Source organism: Seriola lalandi, unplaced genomic scaffold (genome assembly GCF_002814215.2).
Source record: "Seriola lalandi dorsalis isolate HSWRI2012SDOR001 ecotype SW California unplaced genomic scaffold, Sedor1 jcf7180002053606, whole genome shotgun sequence".
Lineage (NCBI taxonomy): Eukaryota > Metazoa > Chordata > Actinopteri > Carangiformes > Carangidae > Seriola > Seriola lalandi.
The window spans coordinates 104,704-119,753 of NW_019524159.1; the positions used below are offsets into that span (position 1 = coordinate 104,704).

At 44.4% G+C, this 15,050-nt stretch overlaps 1 protein-coding gene across 1 annotated transcript in view; it reads left to right on the plus strand.

The window, feature by feature from the left end:
• Positions 1-15,050, plus strand: part of svila (supervillin a) — a 49,211-nt gene that overhangs the window by 32,460 nt on the left and 1,701 nt on the right. The window contains exons 20-41 of the mRNA XM_087172692.1: positions 434-490; positions 1,015-1,180; positions 1,882-1,965; positions 2,338-2,364; positions 2,777-2,863; positions 4,276-4,453; positions 4,560-4,732; positions 5,624-5,779; positions 7,177-7,313; positions 8,361-8,508; positions 8,610-8,755; positions 8,940-9,115; positions 9,773-9,926; positions 10,013-10,292; positions 11,755-11,909; positions 12,009-12,114; positions 12,223-12,430; positions 12,531-12,664; positions 12,781-12,936; positions 13,654-13,797; positions 14,025-14,146; positions 14,426-14,581. Coding sequence (XP_087028818.1) covers positions 434-490; positions 1,015-1,180; positions 1,882-1,965; positions 2,338-2,364; positions 2,777-2,863; positions 4,276-4,453; positions 4,560-4,732; positions 5,624-5,779; positions 7,177-7,313; positions 8,361-8,508; positions 8,610-8,755; positions 8,940-9,115; positions 9,773-9,926; positions 10,013-10,292; positions 11,755-11,909; positions 12,009-12,114; positions 12,223-12,430; positions 12,531-12,664; positions 12,781-12,936; positions 13,654-13,797; positions 14,025-14,146; positions 14,426-14,581 — 3,150 coding nt within the window. The remainder of the gene's footprint in view (positions 1-433; positions 491-1,014; positions 1,181-1,881; positions 1,966-2,337; positions 2,365-2,776; positions 2,864-4,275; positions 4,454-4,559; positions 4,733-5,623; positions 5,780-7,176; positions 7,314-8,360; positions 8,509-8,609; positions 8,756-8,939; positions 9,116-9,772; positions 9,927-10,012; positions 10,293-11,754; positions 11,910-12,008; positions 12,115-12,222; positions 12,431-12,530; positions 12,665-12,780; positions 12,937-13,653; positions 13,798-14,024; positions 14,147-14,425; positions 14,582-15,050) is intronic.

Sequence of the window (15,050 nt, forward strand, 5' to 3'; positions counted from 1 at the left end):
CCCCCTCCAGCCTACTTCACTAAGCTCTGAAATCCATATACAAATCACAAACCCTATTGTTTGAACAGGCAACTTAATCATTTGATTGAGAATCTGTAAAATGTACATTGAGCAAGTTTCACTGTTTCACCACAAATATCTACATCTCTATCTTTAAATTCTTTCTACTCCTTCAGTTGTAGCTTTAAACAATTTTGGCAAAAGCACATCATGATTACAAGTGCTCTGCAGCCCTTTGTTGTTTTATACCACCAAATATTTACCCCCGCCCCAAAGCTTCATCACTTTGCCTCTGAGCAGCATGGCAGCCCCTGCAGCTTCTAGCTTGTGGACTTTTTCCCACCATATACAGCTGCTGTCTTATTTTCTTCATACTTATCTCATGATCTTCATCCTCTCTTACCTTCCTCTTCCTCATCCTCTGGTTGTGAAGGCCACCAGATCTCCCAGACCCGTGCAGGTGGATGAGAAACACCCCTGGAGACGGAAGGTGACTCAGCCAGCCCTGTGGATACTGTGTGAAGTGCTCTCGCGAATACCCCCCCCCCCCACCGCCTTTGCGCACACACTGAGCAAAGTTTCTCTAAGTGAAAACAAAATGAGTGGCAGTTACTGAAGGAAATTGTCACTGTATTAACCCATTTTAACTTCATGTGACACTAAAATATTTCTAAAGCTTGTTTACTGAGAGAAACATCTGCCCTCACAGGCTTGTTGCATCCTGCAGAATCATTTTCCTGCAGGTGAAGGTAAAAGGCTTGTTTCCAGTGTGAGGGTAGGATTAATGTGCTTCATGTTCATTAATTACCCCCCCCCCCCCCCCCCCCTTTGGTATCCTTGTTTTTGCTTGGCTATGTTGTCTGTTTGTGAATGTGGCCCTGACAGAGCGGCTCCTGGAATGCATCAAACATCACAAATTGAGGCTGCATTACAGTGTACAGGTATCCTAATGTAGATCATTCCCTTAACCTCCTGTCAGAAGTGTTCAGCATCTTCTCTTCTCTCTCTCCGTAGAGAATAGCTGAGGCGGAGATGGAGTGCCAGAGGATCGAGGCTCACATGTCCATCCAGGAGAGGAAGCAGCTGATAGTGGCCCAGGAGGAGGCGTGGAAGACCAAAGGCCACGGAGCCGCCAACGACTCCACCCAGTTCACTGTGGCTGCGCGCATGGTGAAGAAAGGTCAGAGGGCGAACTCAACACACACCCCACTTCAACACACTTCTCTTTCCCCAGCTCTTACGCAAACACACTGAAATGCATTAAATGGTTACACCGCAGAGAGGCAGACACTGGTTTAATGGTTGAAGTTGTTCCCTATTAGCAGGTACGACTAATGGAGAATGGAATAGGAAGGATGCATGTAACTATTTTAAGGCATCACAGACGGTGCTTCTGTAGCTCCGGATGCTTTTTAGGCTCATGTTTTACAGCTGTAAGTTCCAGTCATTGTTTTCTACTGTTAATCTGCAAAATTCCTACATGCAGTAAAGAAACCCTGGACACTGCTCCAATCGATATTTTTTGTTAACAGTGGTTCTGATTTAAAGTGTAATTAATGTGTAAGAGTTCGCCCATAGTAACAAACATAAAGAAAGTATTTGAAAGTACTTAATGTTGTAGTGGAGCATTTTAGTGTCTCAGCTCACTGCAGTTTTACAGCCACAACTTCAATGTGGTTAACTGTGTTATACTGGTGATACTGAAAGTCTGTCGGTAACAGTTCTCATACAGTGACGACTAATCTTCTAATGAAACGAAACTCTGAGGGGAAAAAAGTAAATAACTCTTTGGACATTTCATCAATTGACAATGATGGTGTGTAACCATGTCATGCTGTGTAGGTGATTGGATGCTCATGCTTGTCCGTGTTCCCGCTTCAGGCTTGGCCTCTCCCTCTGCCCTCCAGTCTCCGGTCCCATCCAAACCTAAGAACAGCAGCCCGGCCATCTCCAAACCACAGGAAGGTGGGTTCCTTCCCCAGCTGTCTCGCTCATTTATTCTGCTTTACACTATTTTTATACATCTTCTGTTATACAGTAATGTTATTTTCTGCCTCTCTCTTCTACACTCCCGTGTCCTCCGATTACCTCGTATCACTTAGAGCTGTTTATCTCATTTAGCTGGAGAGCTCAGCTGCTGCACCAATCTGATTTAGACTTAATTATATGACTTTGTTACATCCTCAGCTGGGTTCCTGTGTTATATCATTTCTGATCCTGAGCCACTGAGTTGACAGTTTGTTCACTGCTGTTAAATTCACAGTCTTTTTAATTGACTCTGGTCCCAATCTCATTTGGACTCTGTGTAACTGACTCCTTTTGTTTCTCTTTCAAAAGACATGGAGGAGGTGTCTGATACTGAAGGTGTATACCTACTTTTTTTGTGTGTGTTGCACTGTATGCACAATTCATCATCACCACCAAAACCACCAATATCATCAACGCTAAAGTGGCTGATGTTGCTGTGAGACTTCTATTAGCTTCCAAAGCCTAATAGAATCTAAACCATGTTGACTTTGATGAATATGCATGAGTCTGAATAGCAGAATAAGAAGTCATAGTCAACGCTTGTGACTGTGTTCACATTAACGTGATTGTGACTGTTCATCATGCTCAGTCATCGTAGAAACACCAACATCAGCATCGATGGCTCTATAAACAACAGAAGCTCAGCCCGCCTGTTCAGAGAGGAGATCCGTGCTGAGATGAAACGTGATGTAAATTTATGGCGTGTGTGTGTGTGTGTGTGTGTGTGTGTGTCTGTGTGGTTGTGCAGAGATCAAGGCCATACCAGATCTGAACCTGGAGTCAGACATGAAGCTGGATAAGCTGGAGTCGTTCCTGGGAAAGCTCAACAGTAAAGGTGAGTCTTGCTCAGCGTGCGGTGCATAAGTTCATCAGGCCACGGCTCCGTACTCAGTCACAGAGTGAGGACTCAGACCTGTCACACTGTTCACATAATGTGAAACTGGAGCCACTTTATAAACTTGTAATTAGATATAGATTCATGTAATGACATCTCATTCTTATCTGATGTAATAACAGAAACCAAACTTGCATTAAGTCCAGTATTCTGCAGTTCACTGTGATTCTTTAGAGATTAGTCCGGGCATTCAGTATTTTCCTACTTTGAGTCTGTTAGATTTCAGTCCTGGTTGATTTGTTGAAACCTGTTGTTACTGCCGACATGCACCTCCTTACGCAAATTTAATGGCCGTTAACATGATGGTCTCATTCCTGAATAGGTGCCAGAGTCACAGAGGAACATTGCCGTATCACTTCACCGTGCACAGATTAAAGGTTTTGCAAATGTATTGCTTTAATATCTTCTCTGATGTACAAAGAAAATGAATTTTTTTAATAAACCAGGAAACACTGAAAGAGCCCGTTTAAAGGAGGTTCAAAAGAAGGAAAAACAAACAATATTTATAGACCACACAAACCCTAATTAACAAGACGTCCAAATTAGTCTCTTGTCATTCCATACATGTTCCCTGTTGGATGATATGATATAGGCAGCAGTTGCTCTGTAATAACATTTAATAAAGGAATTGATAAGAAAGCTTATTGGGATTTGTTATTTGAAGAGGAGCGTCATTAATTAAAGCTTCACTGGCAACAAGTTTTTAAATCGATCAATGATGAGAGCAAAAATCACTTTCTCCTTTGTATCAACACTTTGAACTCAAAGCTCCCTCTCATCCATCAGACACCAAACATCGTGCAGTCACTGTGGTGCTGAATAAAACCCGTATGGAACATTTACACAACAGATAGTTACGTCTGAGTCCCATTCATGATGATGTGTATTGACCAGCCTGCGTCATAAACAGGCCTTCAGTGGGGAAGTCAACAACAGCTGCGCCTCCACATGTCTTCCCTATTATATTCAAATGTGTGTATGCACCAGCTTTTGTCTTCCACATTGTGTCCAGTACATGCATCTGTCATTTCCTGTGAATCAGGCACAGATCGTATCAAAAATTAGTTTTTTACTTATTAATATAAGTGAAGAGGATTATAATTTTTATGTTTCTTTATGCATGCACAGAACAGACTTTTACTAGCTTTATGTTAAGTTTTCTTCATGGGGCACACGGGTCAGGTGACAGAGGTATGTTGGCAAAACATGTTAAGTTGTCTTAATGATGAAAAGTTACAATGTAAATTGTAAATTTATTCATTAGCAGTACATTTGTCAAAGCCTGTGCAAACATGACTAAGATTATATTCTGTGGTGTGATCCTCACGCAGCCATGTCTTCTCCCCTCCCAGTGTGTGGACTTCCAGAAGCTACCATCACAGTGACGGAGAAGAAGGTGAAGGAGGTGATGACCCTGGAAGATGAGACTTTCTCCAAGTTCTACCGCCACGTGGAGGAGCTGCCCTCCATCGTCAACAGGGTGGAGATAGACGACGACTTTGACGCCATCTTCGGTCCGCAGGTGCCAAAGTAAGTTTTCACTGCCGGACGTCGGTTTGAAGTAACAATAACCCTGACTAAGACATCATTATGAAGCCCTTTCCTGTTAATCTTGACCCTCCCCCTCCCCTCCCAGGCTGACCTCGGAGATGGTGCAGCACAAGCGAGCGGTGCGCCCGGCGCGCAACGTCCAAGCGTCCAGGAACCCTCTGAAGATGCTCGCCGCCAGGGAAGACATCAGACACGAGTACACAGAGCAGAGGCTGAACGTGGGGCTGCTGGAGAGCAAGAGGATGAAGGCTGAGAAGAGTGAGTGAGAGAGGATGAGGAGCTGGAGAAAACATGAGATGAAAATACTCAGGGACACTACATGTGACAAAATTGCCTCTAAATTTGCACATATTCAGTATAATTGTTCACGTTCCACTATTAAACCTTGAATGTTGAAGTGAAATTTGTACGTTATAGTCTCTTTAAGTTGTTCTAATTTGTCTATGGCATCAAATAATCAGTCCTGGCCGGTCCAAAGGAAAATCAAAGGAAATCAAACATTACCCCTTCCTGTCAGACTGTGCTGTGTTGTGAAGTGTCTTTTATAGGTGTGATGCTGCAGAAATACAACAACAAACATGTCTGCCTTCCTGTGACGAGTTGTGATCCTGTAGTGTAATAAACGCCTGGATTCGTCTTGTCTTTATAATATTGGTAGAAAGGCGAAAGGCTCCCACCTTTACAGCGAACAGATAAACAGCAGAACATACATGTCGATCAATCAGATACTAAATGAAGCATCACTGATATGATGCACGCTATAAATAGTCTCTCCATGTTGTGGATTAACCCGCTCAAACTACTTTGGCACTTTAACTGACCCACATCTGACACCAGATCTGGGTCCTGGAGTCCGTTTCCTGTCATTGTGCAGAGCAGTCCTCAAAATCTTAGTGCACGTGGTGAGAGTGACGTCAGAGAACCTGCAAAGACAAAGTCATGCAGCTTCCTCCTTCCCCTCCTCTGACAGAAACAAATACTCCAGAGACAGTTTAAGTTTTTATTGCTGTCGTGCAGAGAACTTCATTGTCGTGTGTGTGTGTCTGGCTGCTGCTTCTTTACTTATCCACACATAAGCGTTAAACATAATGATTTAATGTTCCGTGTGATGACCTCTCTCTGTGTTCTGCTATGTTCTGTTCCCTGCAGTGAATAAGAACTCGGGCTTCTCTGAGGTGGCTCTGGCTGGACTCGCCAGCAAAGAGAACTTCAGCAACGTCAACCTGCGCAGCGTCAACATCTCCGAGCAGATGTCCAACAACAGTGCCGTGCCGTACAAGAAGCTCATGCTCTTGCAGGTCAAAGGTCAGTTGAATGGAGAGGCTTCCTCAGCTGTACACACACAGGTGCACCTGAATTCACAACATCTGAATATTTAGTATACAGACCTTTTGTCAGAGAGAAGCCTGAGAGAGGAGATGTACTGTAAAACTACACTGAGGTGGTTTTTGGTTCATTAAACCACAAATACATCTTCTTATGGATCAACACTTCAAATAAAACACTGGAGAAGTGTAAAGTGTAAAAAAGGAATTTTTAAACATTTTTAATTTTTATTTGATCATTAGATAATTTTGTTTTAAAACCTCCCAAAACAAACCAACATTTTTTTATATTATTACATCTTTTCAACAGAATTGTACTGTTTTGCGAATGATTGGTCGGCCCACTTGCAACATATTCGCGGCCCCCACCAGTGGGCCCCGGCGTTTAAGTCAAGGTCAATTCATCCATTCTGCATGTCAGTGCATTTGACCCCAGGACCTTCTTGCTTTGAGGATATGGTGCTAACTACTGTGCTAACATTCAGTTTCAGCTCACAAATGTAACTGTAATGTAGAAACCACCATGGTCAACCTTTAGACCTCAACCCACCAGCTGGAACCAGTGGATTACAACAGGGAGTCCAGGCAGCTGTCAGATGACAGAACAAAAAACATTCAGAGGTTATCACGCTCTACCAAGAAATACTTTGCCTTAAAATCGTCCTCTTTGAATAACCAGTGTTAAGGTTTCAGTTTATTTACTGCATCGAGCTAGCCAAGCAGAAAGATATATAAAACTTCTGTCCCCTTTTTCCTATTTGTTAAATTAGCTGTTTGTTTTATGGAGTCAAGTGTGAAATATTCAGCCAGTGAATCAGTATGTTTAGTAGTGTTTCCACTCAGTTGCTCAAGTGGATGGAAAAACAAATAGCAAGTGTTTTACACAAAGCTCTGGAGGATGCCGTCCTTTCCTTTCCAGAGGATATCTATAATGGGAGACGAGTCGGTCTATTTCGGTGTCTTCGCACCTCCTCCACGAGTCTGCTGGTGACAGCTGTGGCTCTAAATCATTCTCCCTAGGTCACCTCACGCTATCCCGGGCTGATCCTCTCCTCCAAACCCCACTGAGTGTAATCCAGAACGAATGCACTACACCGGGGGGGGGTACCCGCTTTGTTAGGAGGTCAACTGACTCCAACCCGGCAGTGTAGCAGAGTAGCTTCTGCTGGTTTCTGTTGAGCCAGAGGGATCCTGAACCACCAAGGCTCCTAAACAACCCTGTGTACTTGACAAAGCAGACTTATCTACATACATGTACAGGATCAAATGGCGACGGCGGGCACATTGTTGCCCTGACACCCGTAGTATGATAACACAGTGATAATCAGAGCTGTCACTGATGAGCCCACCTGTCTGCGTGTCTGTATGTAAAACCAGGCCGACGGCACGTCCAGACCAGGCTGGTGGAGCCCAGAGCGTCCTCCCTGAACAGCGGCGATTGTTTCCTGCTCATCGCGCCGCACCACTGCTTCATCTGGACCGGAGAGTTCGCCAACGTCATCGAGAGGAACAAGGTTAGTCCCAACACAAAACACAGAAGCCTTTATTGACAGCACAGTAGAGAGAGACAGGAAATGGGGAGGCAGAGATAGAGGGAATGACACGGGTCGTCTGATGCAGGACTCGAACCGGGCCGGCTGCTCAAACCAATGCGCCACTCGACGCCCCAGCTAAAAAGTGTTTTGTTAGGTCACACTGACCTTTGACCTTCAACCACCAAAATCTAATCAGTTCGTCTTTGAGTCCAGGCGAACTTTTGTTCCAAATTTAAAGAAATTCCTTCAAGGCATGACAGAGATATTGCGTTCATGAGGCCAATACTATGACCTTGACCTTTGACCTTTTGACCACCATAAAGCTAATCAGTTCATCCTTTGAAGAAGTTCCATGAAGGTGTTACTGAGATATCGTGTCCACCTGAAAACAATATGCCTCCGGCTCTGACTGTCACCGGCGCAGAGGCAGAACGAGCTCGTCTCAGTAAAACCTGAGTTCAGTCGTAGCGACGCCGTGGAGTGAGGATGTTGTTACGTGGGGCGGGCTGGCTTCACGTGCAGGATGTCAACACAGCCGTGGGAGGAAGCAGCAGTGGCAGCAGCAAAGGAAGGATGTGTGAAGCGAAAAGGGGTGTAGGGGTATGTGTGTGTGTGTGTGTGTGTGTGTGTGTGTGTGTGTGCGGGGTTGTTGCAGGAAACTCACACAAAACAAGGCTATTGTTGAAAGCCCAGACTGGCTGCTGACCTTTGATTGACTGAGCAGGGCGCTGACCTCAATCCGACAGAAAGGGAAGCACTGAGCCGCGGCCCACATCATTTAATTCAGTTCATTATGAATCTGTTTGATAAAATGGTTTAAACAGACTTTTCTTTGTATCTTAGAAAGTGTTGAACCAAGTTTTTCTTCCATAATGATGTCTAAGAAATGAACTTAAAAATCATTATAATGTGTTCGTTATGTTTTTGCCAAGTGTAAACAGCTCATCAACCATTTCAACAGAGAACCTGTGTTTTTTTGATTCAACAGGAACTTATTCACAATAAGTTTTTCTTTCTTTCTTCCAGGCTTCAGAGTTGGCCAACTTCATCCAGAGCAAGAGAGATTTGGGTTGTCGGGCCAACTACGTTCAGGTCATCGAGGAGGGCATCTGCACAAACAGCCACCCTGCCAAGGAGTTCTGGAAGATTCTGGGAGGACAGTCAAATTATCAGTGTAAGTGATTCATATTCATATCGGACGCTGTCTGAAGCTGGAGGAAAAAAACAGTCCCTGAAGCGCTGTAATGTGGCGACCTCGTCTCTTTCCTTTTGCAGCTGCAGGAACCCCAGATGAAGATGAGCTGTATGAAGGCGCCATTGTGGAGACGAACTGTATTTACCGCCTGATGGATGACAAACTGGTCCCAGATGATGACTTTTGGGCCAAGATGCCTCGCTGTTCCTTGCTCAACCCCAAAGAGGTCAGACAACCTGAATTAGTCTTTTTTTCCCTGCTGACATGTTTTTGAAGTTTTATGTTTAACTTGGTTCCCCCCAGTGGTCAAAAAAGAAAAAAAAACAATGTAGCAGCTGCTACTGTTGGCTTGTAAAACCTCTCTCTCTCTCTCTCTCTCTCTCTCTCTCTCTCTCTCTCTCTCTGTGCAGGTTTTGGTGTTTGACTTCGGCAGTGAGATGTACATTTGGCACGGGAAGGAAGTGACGCTGGCACAGAGGAAGGTGGCCTTTCAGCTGGCCAAGCACCTGTGGAACGGCACCTTCGACTACACCAACTGCGACATCAACCCGCTCGACCCGGGAGAGTGCAATCCACTCATACCCAAGTATGGAAACACTGCGCACGCTGCAGCTCAGACACATGATTCTATTCTATCTATTTTCATTCTACAGTTTTTGCCATGGATTTAATCTTTTAGCGCGCAGTCAGACTGAGATAGCAAACAAGTATACGATGTGGTCTAGCCAGCGACAACATGAAAGTTCCTGTAATTGGCTTATCACAGTGATAGGCCCTAAAGGTCCCGTATATGAGATTTCTATGTGTTGATTGATTGTAAAGCAGGTCTGGGTTCTATATTAATACTGAGAAAGTATCAAAGCGCTCAGTCCACAGAGAAATGCACACTACACTGAGATGGTTTCTGCTTCTTGAAACCACAAATATATCTTCTTATGGATCAACACAGGAAAAGTGGAATATATAGGAAACAGTGGAATTAGTTTTTAAACATTTGTAATGTTTTTTCAGCTCATTTCATTTTCAAATGTTTTTTTTATTTCTTTGAATATATATTATTACATCTTTTCACCAGAATTGTACTGTTTTGCAATTGATTTGTCGGCCCACTTGCAATATATTCACGGCCCACCAGTGGGCCCTGGCCCACAGGTTGAACTGAATACCAGAGACTATTACTACAACAGTGTATGGAGAACATTTTCATTGTGTCATTGATGAACTGTGTCCTCTCCACCTGTAGGAAAGGCCAGGGTCGACCAGACTGGGCCGTGTTCGGCAGACTGACTCAGCACAATGAAACCACTCTATTCAAAGAGAAGTTCCTGGACTGGAGCGACTCGAGGAAAACCCCCAGCCCCACAAAAAACACCAACGACCACATGACGGATCAAAAGGTATCAGGAAGTACCTCATCACGTAAAAGTCCTAATCCTGTCAGTGATGTGTCAGAGAGGATTATACATCTCATCTCCACCCCCAGGAGCAGTCCACCTCCGATCAGCCCCGGGCGTATGACGCCTCCCTGATGCTGCCCCTCCATCAGGCGCCTGTCTGCACCAAACTGGATGGGTTCAATGTGGGGCGGGGCTACGGCCTGGTGGAGGCGGAGGATTGGCGGAGCTATGAGATCAGCACTCTGGCGGTGGAGGTGTGGCACATCCTGGAGTTCGACTACAGCCGCCTGCCGCGCCAGAGCATCGGCCAGTTCCACGAAGGCGACACCTACGTGGTGAAGTGGAAGTACATGGTCAGCGCTGCAGGTCAGTATCGATTTCCTGCTGTATAACTGGGACACTTTCACGTAGAGTATGTGACTCTAACCCACAGAACTTTATTTTAGATTCTAAACTCTGGCAGGACGTGTTAGACTGAACTGTGGTAAATGTGCATGAAATGATACAAATGACACTCAGAACATTTTCATTTGATGCCGTGGTGCAGAAAGTGTTCCTCTGTTTACACTTGTAGAGTATCCAAGGCTGCAGAACAACAACTTGATGTTTAGACTGAATACACCACTAATAAGATCACGAGCATTTTGCAGAAACCACAGATACTACGTGATCTTGGGTTATGTGTGGGAGACTGTAGATCTTGTCAACATATCTCTCTCTGAAATACCTCTGACTCACTCTGAGAACATCCAAGAATTTCAGAGCACATCTTTGATGTAGACACCAATCCTCCTCCAGCCAAATGCCCACAGATGTGGGTAGACGTGCCACTACAGGCCATATTATCACAATTACTGTAACCAAAAAGGGAGAAAAAGTAGCCAGTTAGCGGTCATATGGTACAGTAATATTTTGCTGTGAACTGACTAAAATAAAAAACACTGGTGAGGTGTGGTCTGGCACGTTGCTGCTGTATCTTGAGGCAGTGCAAAGTAATTGTGCAATTGACCAACAAACAGTATTCCACTGTTATCTTAAGGGCGCATCCTGACAAAATTGCAGCACCATAAGGCTTGACTGTTGACTGTGTTCACCCTTCATTAAATCACCAGGCTGCACTATAACCACACACACCTCTACATACATCAGAGGTCGGTTTTAACTTGATATAACCGCATTTATTATTCAAATTTCAACAGAGGGTGCAAAAGCATGCATTGTACCCTCTGTCTAATAGTTTGCAGCCGGGCCTGTGTGGTGGAATCCTTCTGTTACTGTAGACAATCTGCTCACATGCTTTCACTTTGCACAGGAGCAGATCTGCTTCCTCTTAGGGAACTACTGGCAAATTCTCCATTATAATAGCAATCCGCCAAGGTGCAGCCACGCCTGGCTTTTAAAAGGGAATGGGAGATTACACTCTGATCGGTTTATTGCATGTTGAGCCCAAAACACACCCATTATTGATTAAGAGACCAACCCTTCTGAACAATGCAACCATTTTCTCCACTGTTAAAATAGCAAAGCTGGATTTGGACACACCCAAACTGAACTTGCTCCATGTGCTCAAATCATTAAAAAAGGCGCCCCTAAGATTAATATAGTTTAATATTTGCTTATGAAGGTGTCTCAACTTAATTCCAGTTGTATAAATGTGGAGGAATTGATTTTAGTGGATTTACACTAAATGCATGGAGACACAAAATGCATGCATCCATTAGTCAGGTCTTGCAGCAGATCACAGTGACCATTGCAAAAGGTGCTAGCAACTTGCAACATTTCATAGTTTTCCGTCACACTCCTTCATTAGTGTCTTTGTAACAATCAGTTGGGAAGAGACAGAACCCGGAGCAGCTGAGGACGGCGGGGGCCGGGAAGGAGAAGTGCTGCTACTTCTTCTGGCAGGGCCGCAACTCCACCGTGAGCGAGAAAGGAACATCGGCACTGATGACGGTGGAGCTGGACGAAGAGCGAGGAGCGCAGGTGCTGTACACAAAGTCTGTTTACTCTGTGTGTTTTCTGTGTGTGCAGACAGCCTGACTCCTCCTGTTTCTCCTCCTGTTTCACCTCCTCTTCCTCCAGGTTCAGGTCCAGCAGGGTAAAGAGCCTCCATGCTTCCTGCAGTGCTTCAAGGGAGGGATGGTGGTCCACTCAGGGAAGAGAGAAGAGGAGGAGGAAAACTCACAGAGTAAGAGCAGATTGTTACTTCAACGCCGTCACTGCTCAGGAAAAACAAACCATCCACAGGAGCTCTGTATTTTCCACATCAGTTACTGTGAACACTGTCTTTCCTCAGATGACTGGCGTCTGTACTGCGTGCGGGGAGAGGTGGAGGTGGAGGGCCACTTGCTGGAGGTGGCCTGTCACTGCAGCAGCCTGCGCTCCAGAGTCTCCATGGTGCTGCTGAGCGTCAGCCAAGCCCTCATCTACCTGTGGCACGGCTGCAAGACTCAGGCACACACACGGGAGGTTGCACGCACCGCCGCCAACAAGATCAAAGAGCAGTGAGCGGAAAACTTTCCTCTCTCCATTCAACAGAGAACGAAAGGAAATCGTGAGATCTGAAACAATGTCGCTCACTGTGACACCTTTGTCTTTGTGCAGCTGTCCTCTGGAAACGGGCCTCCACAGCAGCAGCAAGGTGACCATCCGGGAATGTGACGAGGGAACAGAGCCCATGGGATTCTGGGAAGCCCTTGGGAGGAGGGATAGGAAAGCGTACGACTGCATGCTGCAAGGTGGGGGAAATATGAGTGTGTGAAACATGAATCTTACCTTTTCTATATGCTCAACAGATGCAGGGTGTGAATAGTGCAGTTGTTTATGTGTCATATCTTTGACCTTTGACCTTCAGACCCAGGCAGGTTCAACTTCACGCCTCGTCTCTACCAGCTGAGCAGCAGCTCAGGTGAGTTTGCAGCTGTGGAGTTCCTCTACCCTGCCAGAGACCCCAAGGAGGTCAACTCCATGCCCTTCCTGCAGGAGGACCTTTATGCAGCCTCACAGCCAGGTACACACACATGCACGCACACACACACACACACACACACACACACACACACGCACACCACATGTCTACACCCATTTCATAACCCTGGCTTTAATCTATCAGCCCCAGTGTTTTGATAAATTGGCCAGTTTACCCATCAGTACAAAACATGAACCTTAATGTGAAATCTATTCATTTGTATTCACTATACTGAGTGATGACAGGTTAAAGTTGAGACCAAATATTCTTGGTTTGGAAACGATACTGACGACTTTCCCTAATTAAATGAAAAGTAAATATGTTTGTCATTGGGAAAGTATATTTTCAGCTGTTGTTCCCCTGAAATGTTTCCAAAAATAAATTGTACAAAAACCTTTTCAAAGCATTTTCCATTAACCTTTATGATAAAATCCCAAATTAATCAGGTTATAGTAACATAAAAAAGCAACAAATCCTCACATTGGATTGGCTGGAATCAGAGAATGGATAACATATATATAATAATGATGATAATAATGATAATAATAGAGTAATTGCTTCAGCTCTAATGTTGATCTAGCAACTTGAAAAAATGCTGGGAGGCCACCTCACCAAAAACTTCAAGAGCACAAACCTGGAGAAAATGTTATTTTTCTCTTAGCTTTAGAGTGCACGTTTGTGAAGGACTCTCAAAAAAGAAAAAATATTGACCTCTGTAATTAAGGTGGAATCATCTTGTTTCCACTCTCCTGTGTTCAGCCCTGTTCCTGGTGGACAACCACCATGAGGTGTACCTGTGGCAGGGCTGGTGGCCTCAGGACAGCGAAAGCACCGGCTCGGCCCGAATCCGCTGGGACTCTGACAGGAAGTGTGCCATGGAGACTGTGCTGCAGTACTGCAGAGGTAGTCCACTTCATTCTTATTATTTCTAGACACGTACAAGTCACAAATTCTTTTGTAACATTTTAGTTGTTCCTTCTTCAACCGCTTTATGTGAGGACTGGGAGAACATCCGCAGCATTAGTCACACCAGTATGGGCAAAAAAAAAAGGAAATCCTGATGTGCTGCTTCAGAACCAAATACCTACTGTTGTTTAATTTAATTTAATTTAATTTAATTTTATTATTAGAAAAGAATGAGAAGAAGCCCCCTAAATCCTATCTGATCCACGCTGGTCTGGAGCCGCTCACCTTCACCAACATGTTCCCCAGCTGGGAGCACAGAGAGGACATCGCTGAGATCACTGAGAGGGTGAGAGGATCAGATCATTTTATCTGATTACTCCCAGCTACATCATCTGATATGAAACAGTGCTGCTCACAGTGTAGCCATCAGTGCACTCTCACTTACTGAAATATGTGCACTTTACTGTGTAAAGCCATTATCCATTATTGATTTTTCAAATTAAATTTGTTATTTAATATCCAACTCTCTGGGTTCTTTTTGCATTGAAGTTATATTGACAGTGCTGTGTGTGTGTGTGTGTGTGTGTGTGTGTGTGTGTGTGTGTGTGTGTGTGTGTGCTCTCAGGAGGCAGAGGTGTGTAACCAGATTATCCTGGTGGAGGATGTGTTGGCCCGGCTGTGTAAAACCACGTACCCCCTGGCAGACCTTCTGGCCCGGCCGCTGCCTGAGGGAGTCGACCCTCTTCGCCTGGAGGTCTACCTGTCCGATGAGGACTTTGAGGTAGGAGACTGTCACTCATGTCACTGTAACCAACACAATCAATATAAATATCACCATCAGTAAAATCACTGTATGTCAAACATCCAAAAAATCATTTATATTTAAATGTAGATGTTACTTATTATTTTAATGTGTAAATGTAGCTTATTGTAATTCTGGCAACACAGAACCTAAAGGAGCAGATACACATGTTGGTATTAAATTGTGATGAACACAATTTAAATGGAAATATTTTGAACATGCAGCAGCTTTTTAACCAAATCTCAAAAGACAAAAAAAACAACCACCCTCTGACTTTCCTGCTCTGTCTGTGGCTCTCAGCCTCAAACCCGCTGGTTCCTACTGGAGATGTGAATCTTAAAAAAGGATCACGAATATAATAATTTTATTATTATAATTCTTAACAATGAATCTGATGCTGTAGTGAGTATTTCCAGCACCAGAGTAAAAATAACTGTGTGTGTGGGGG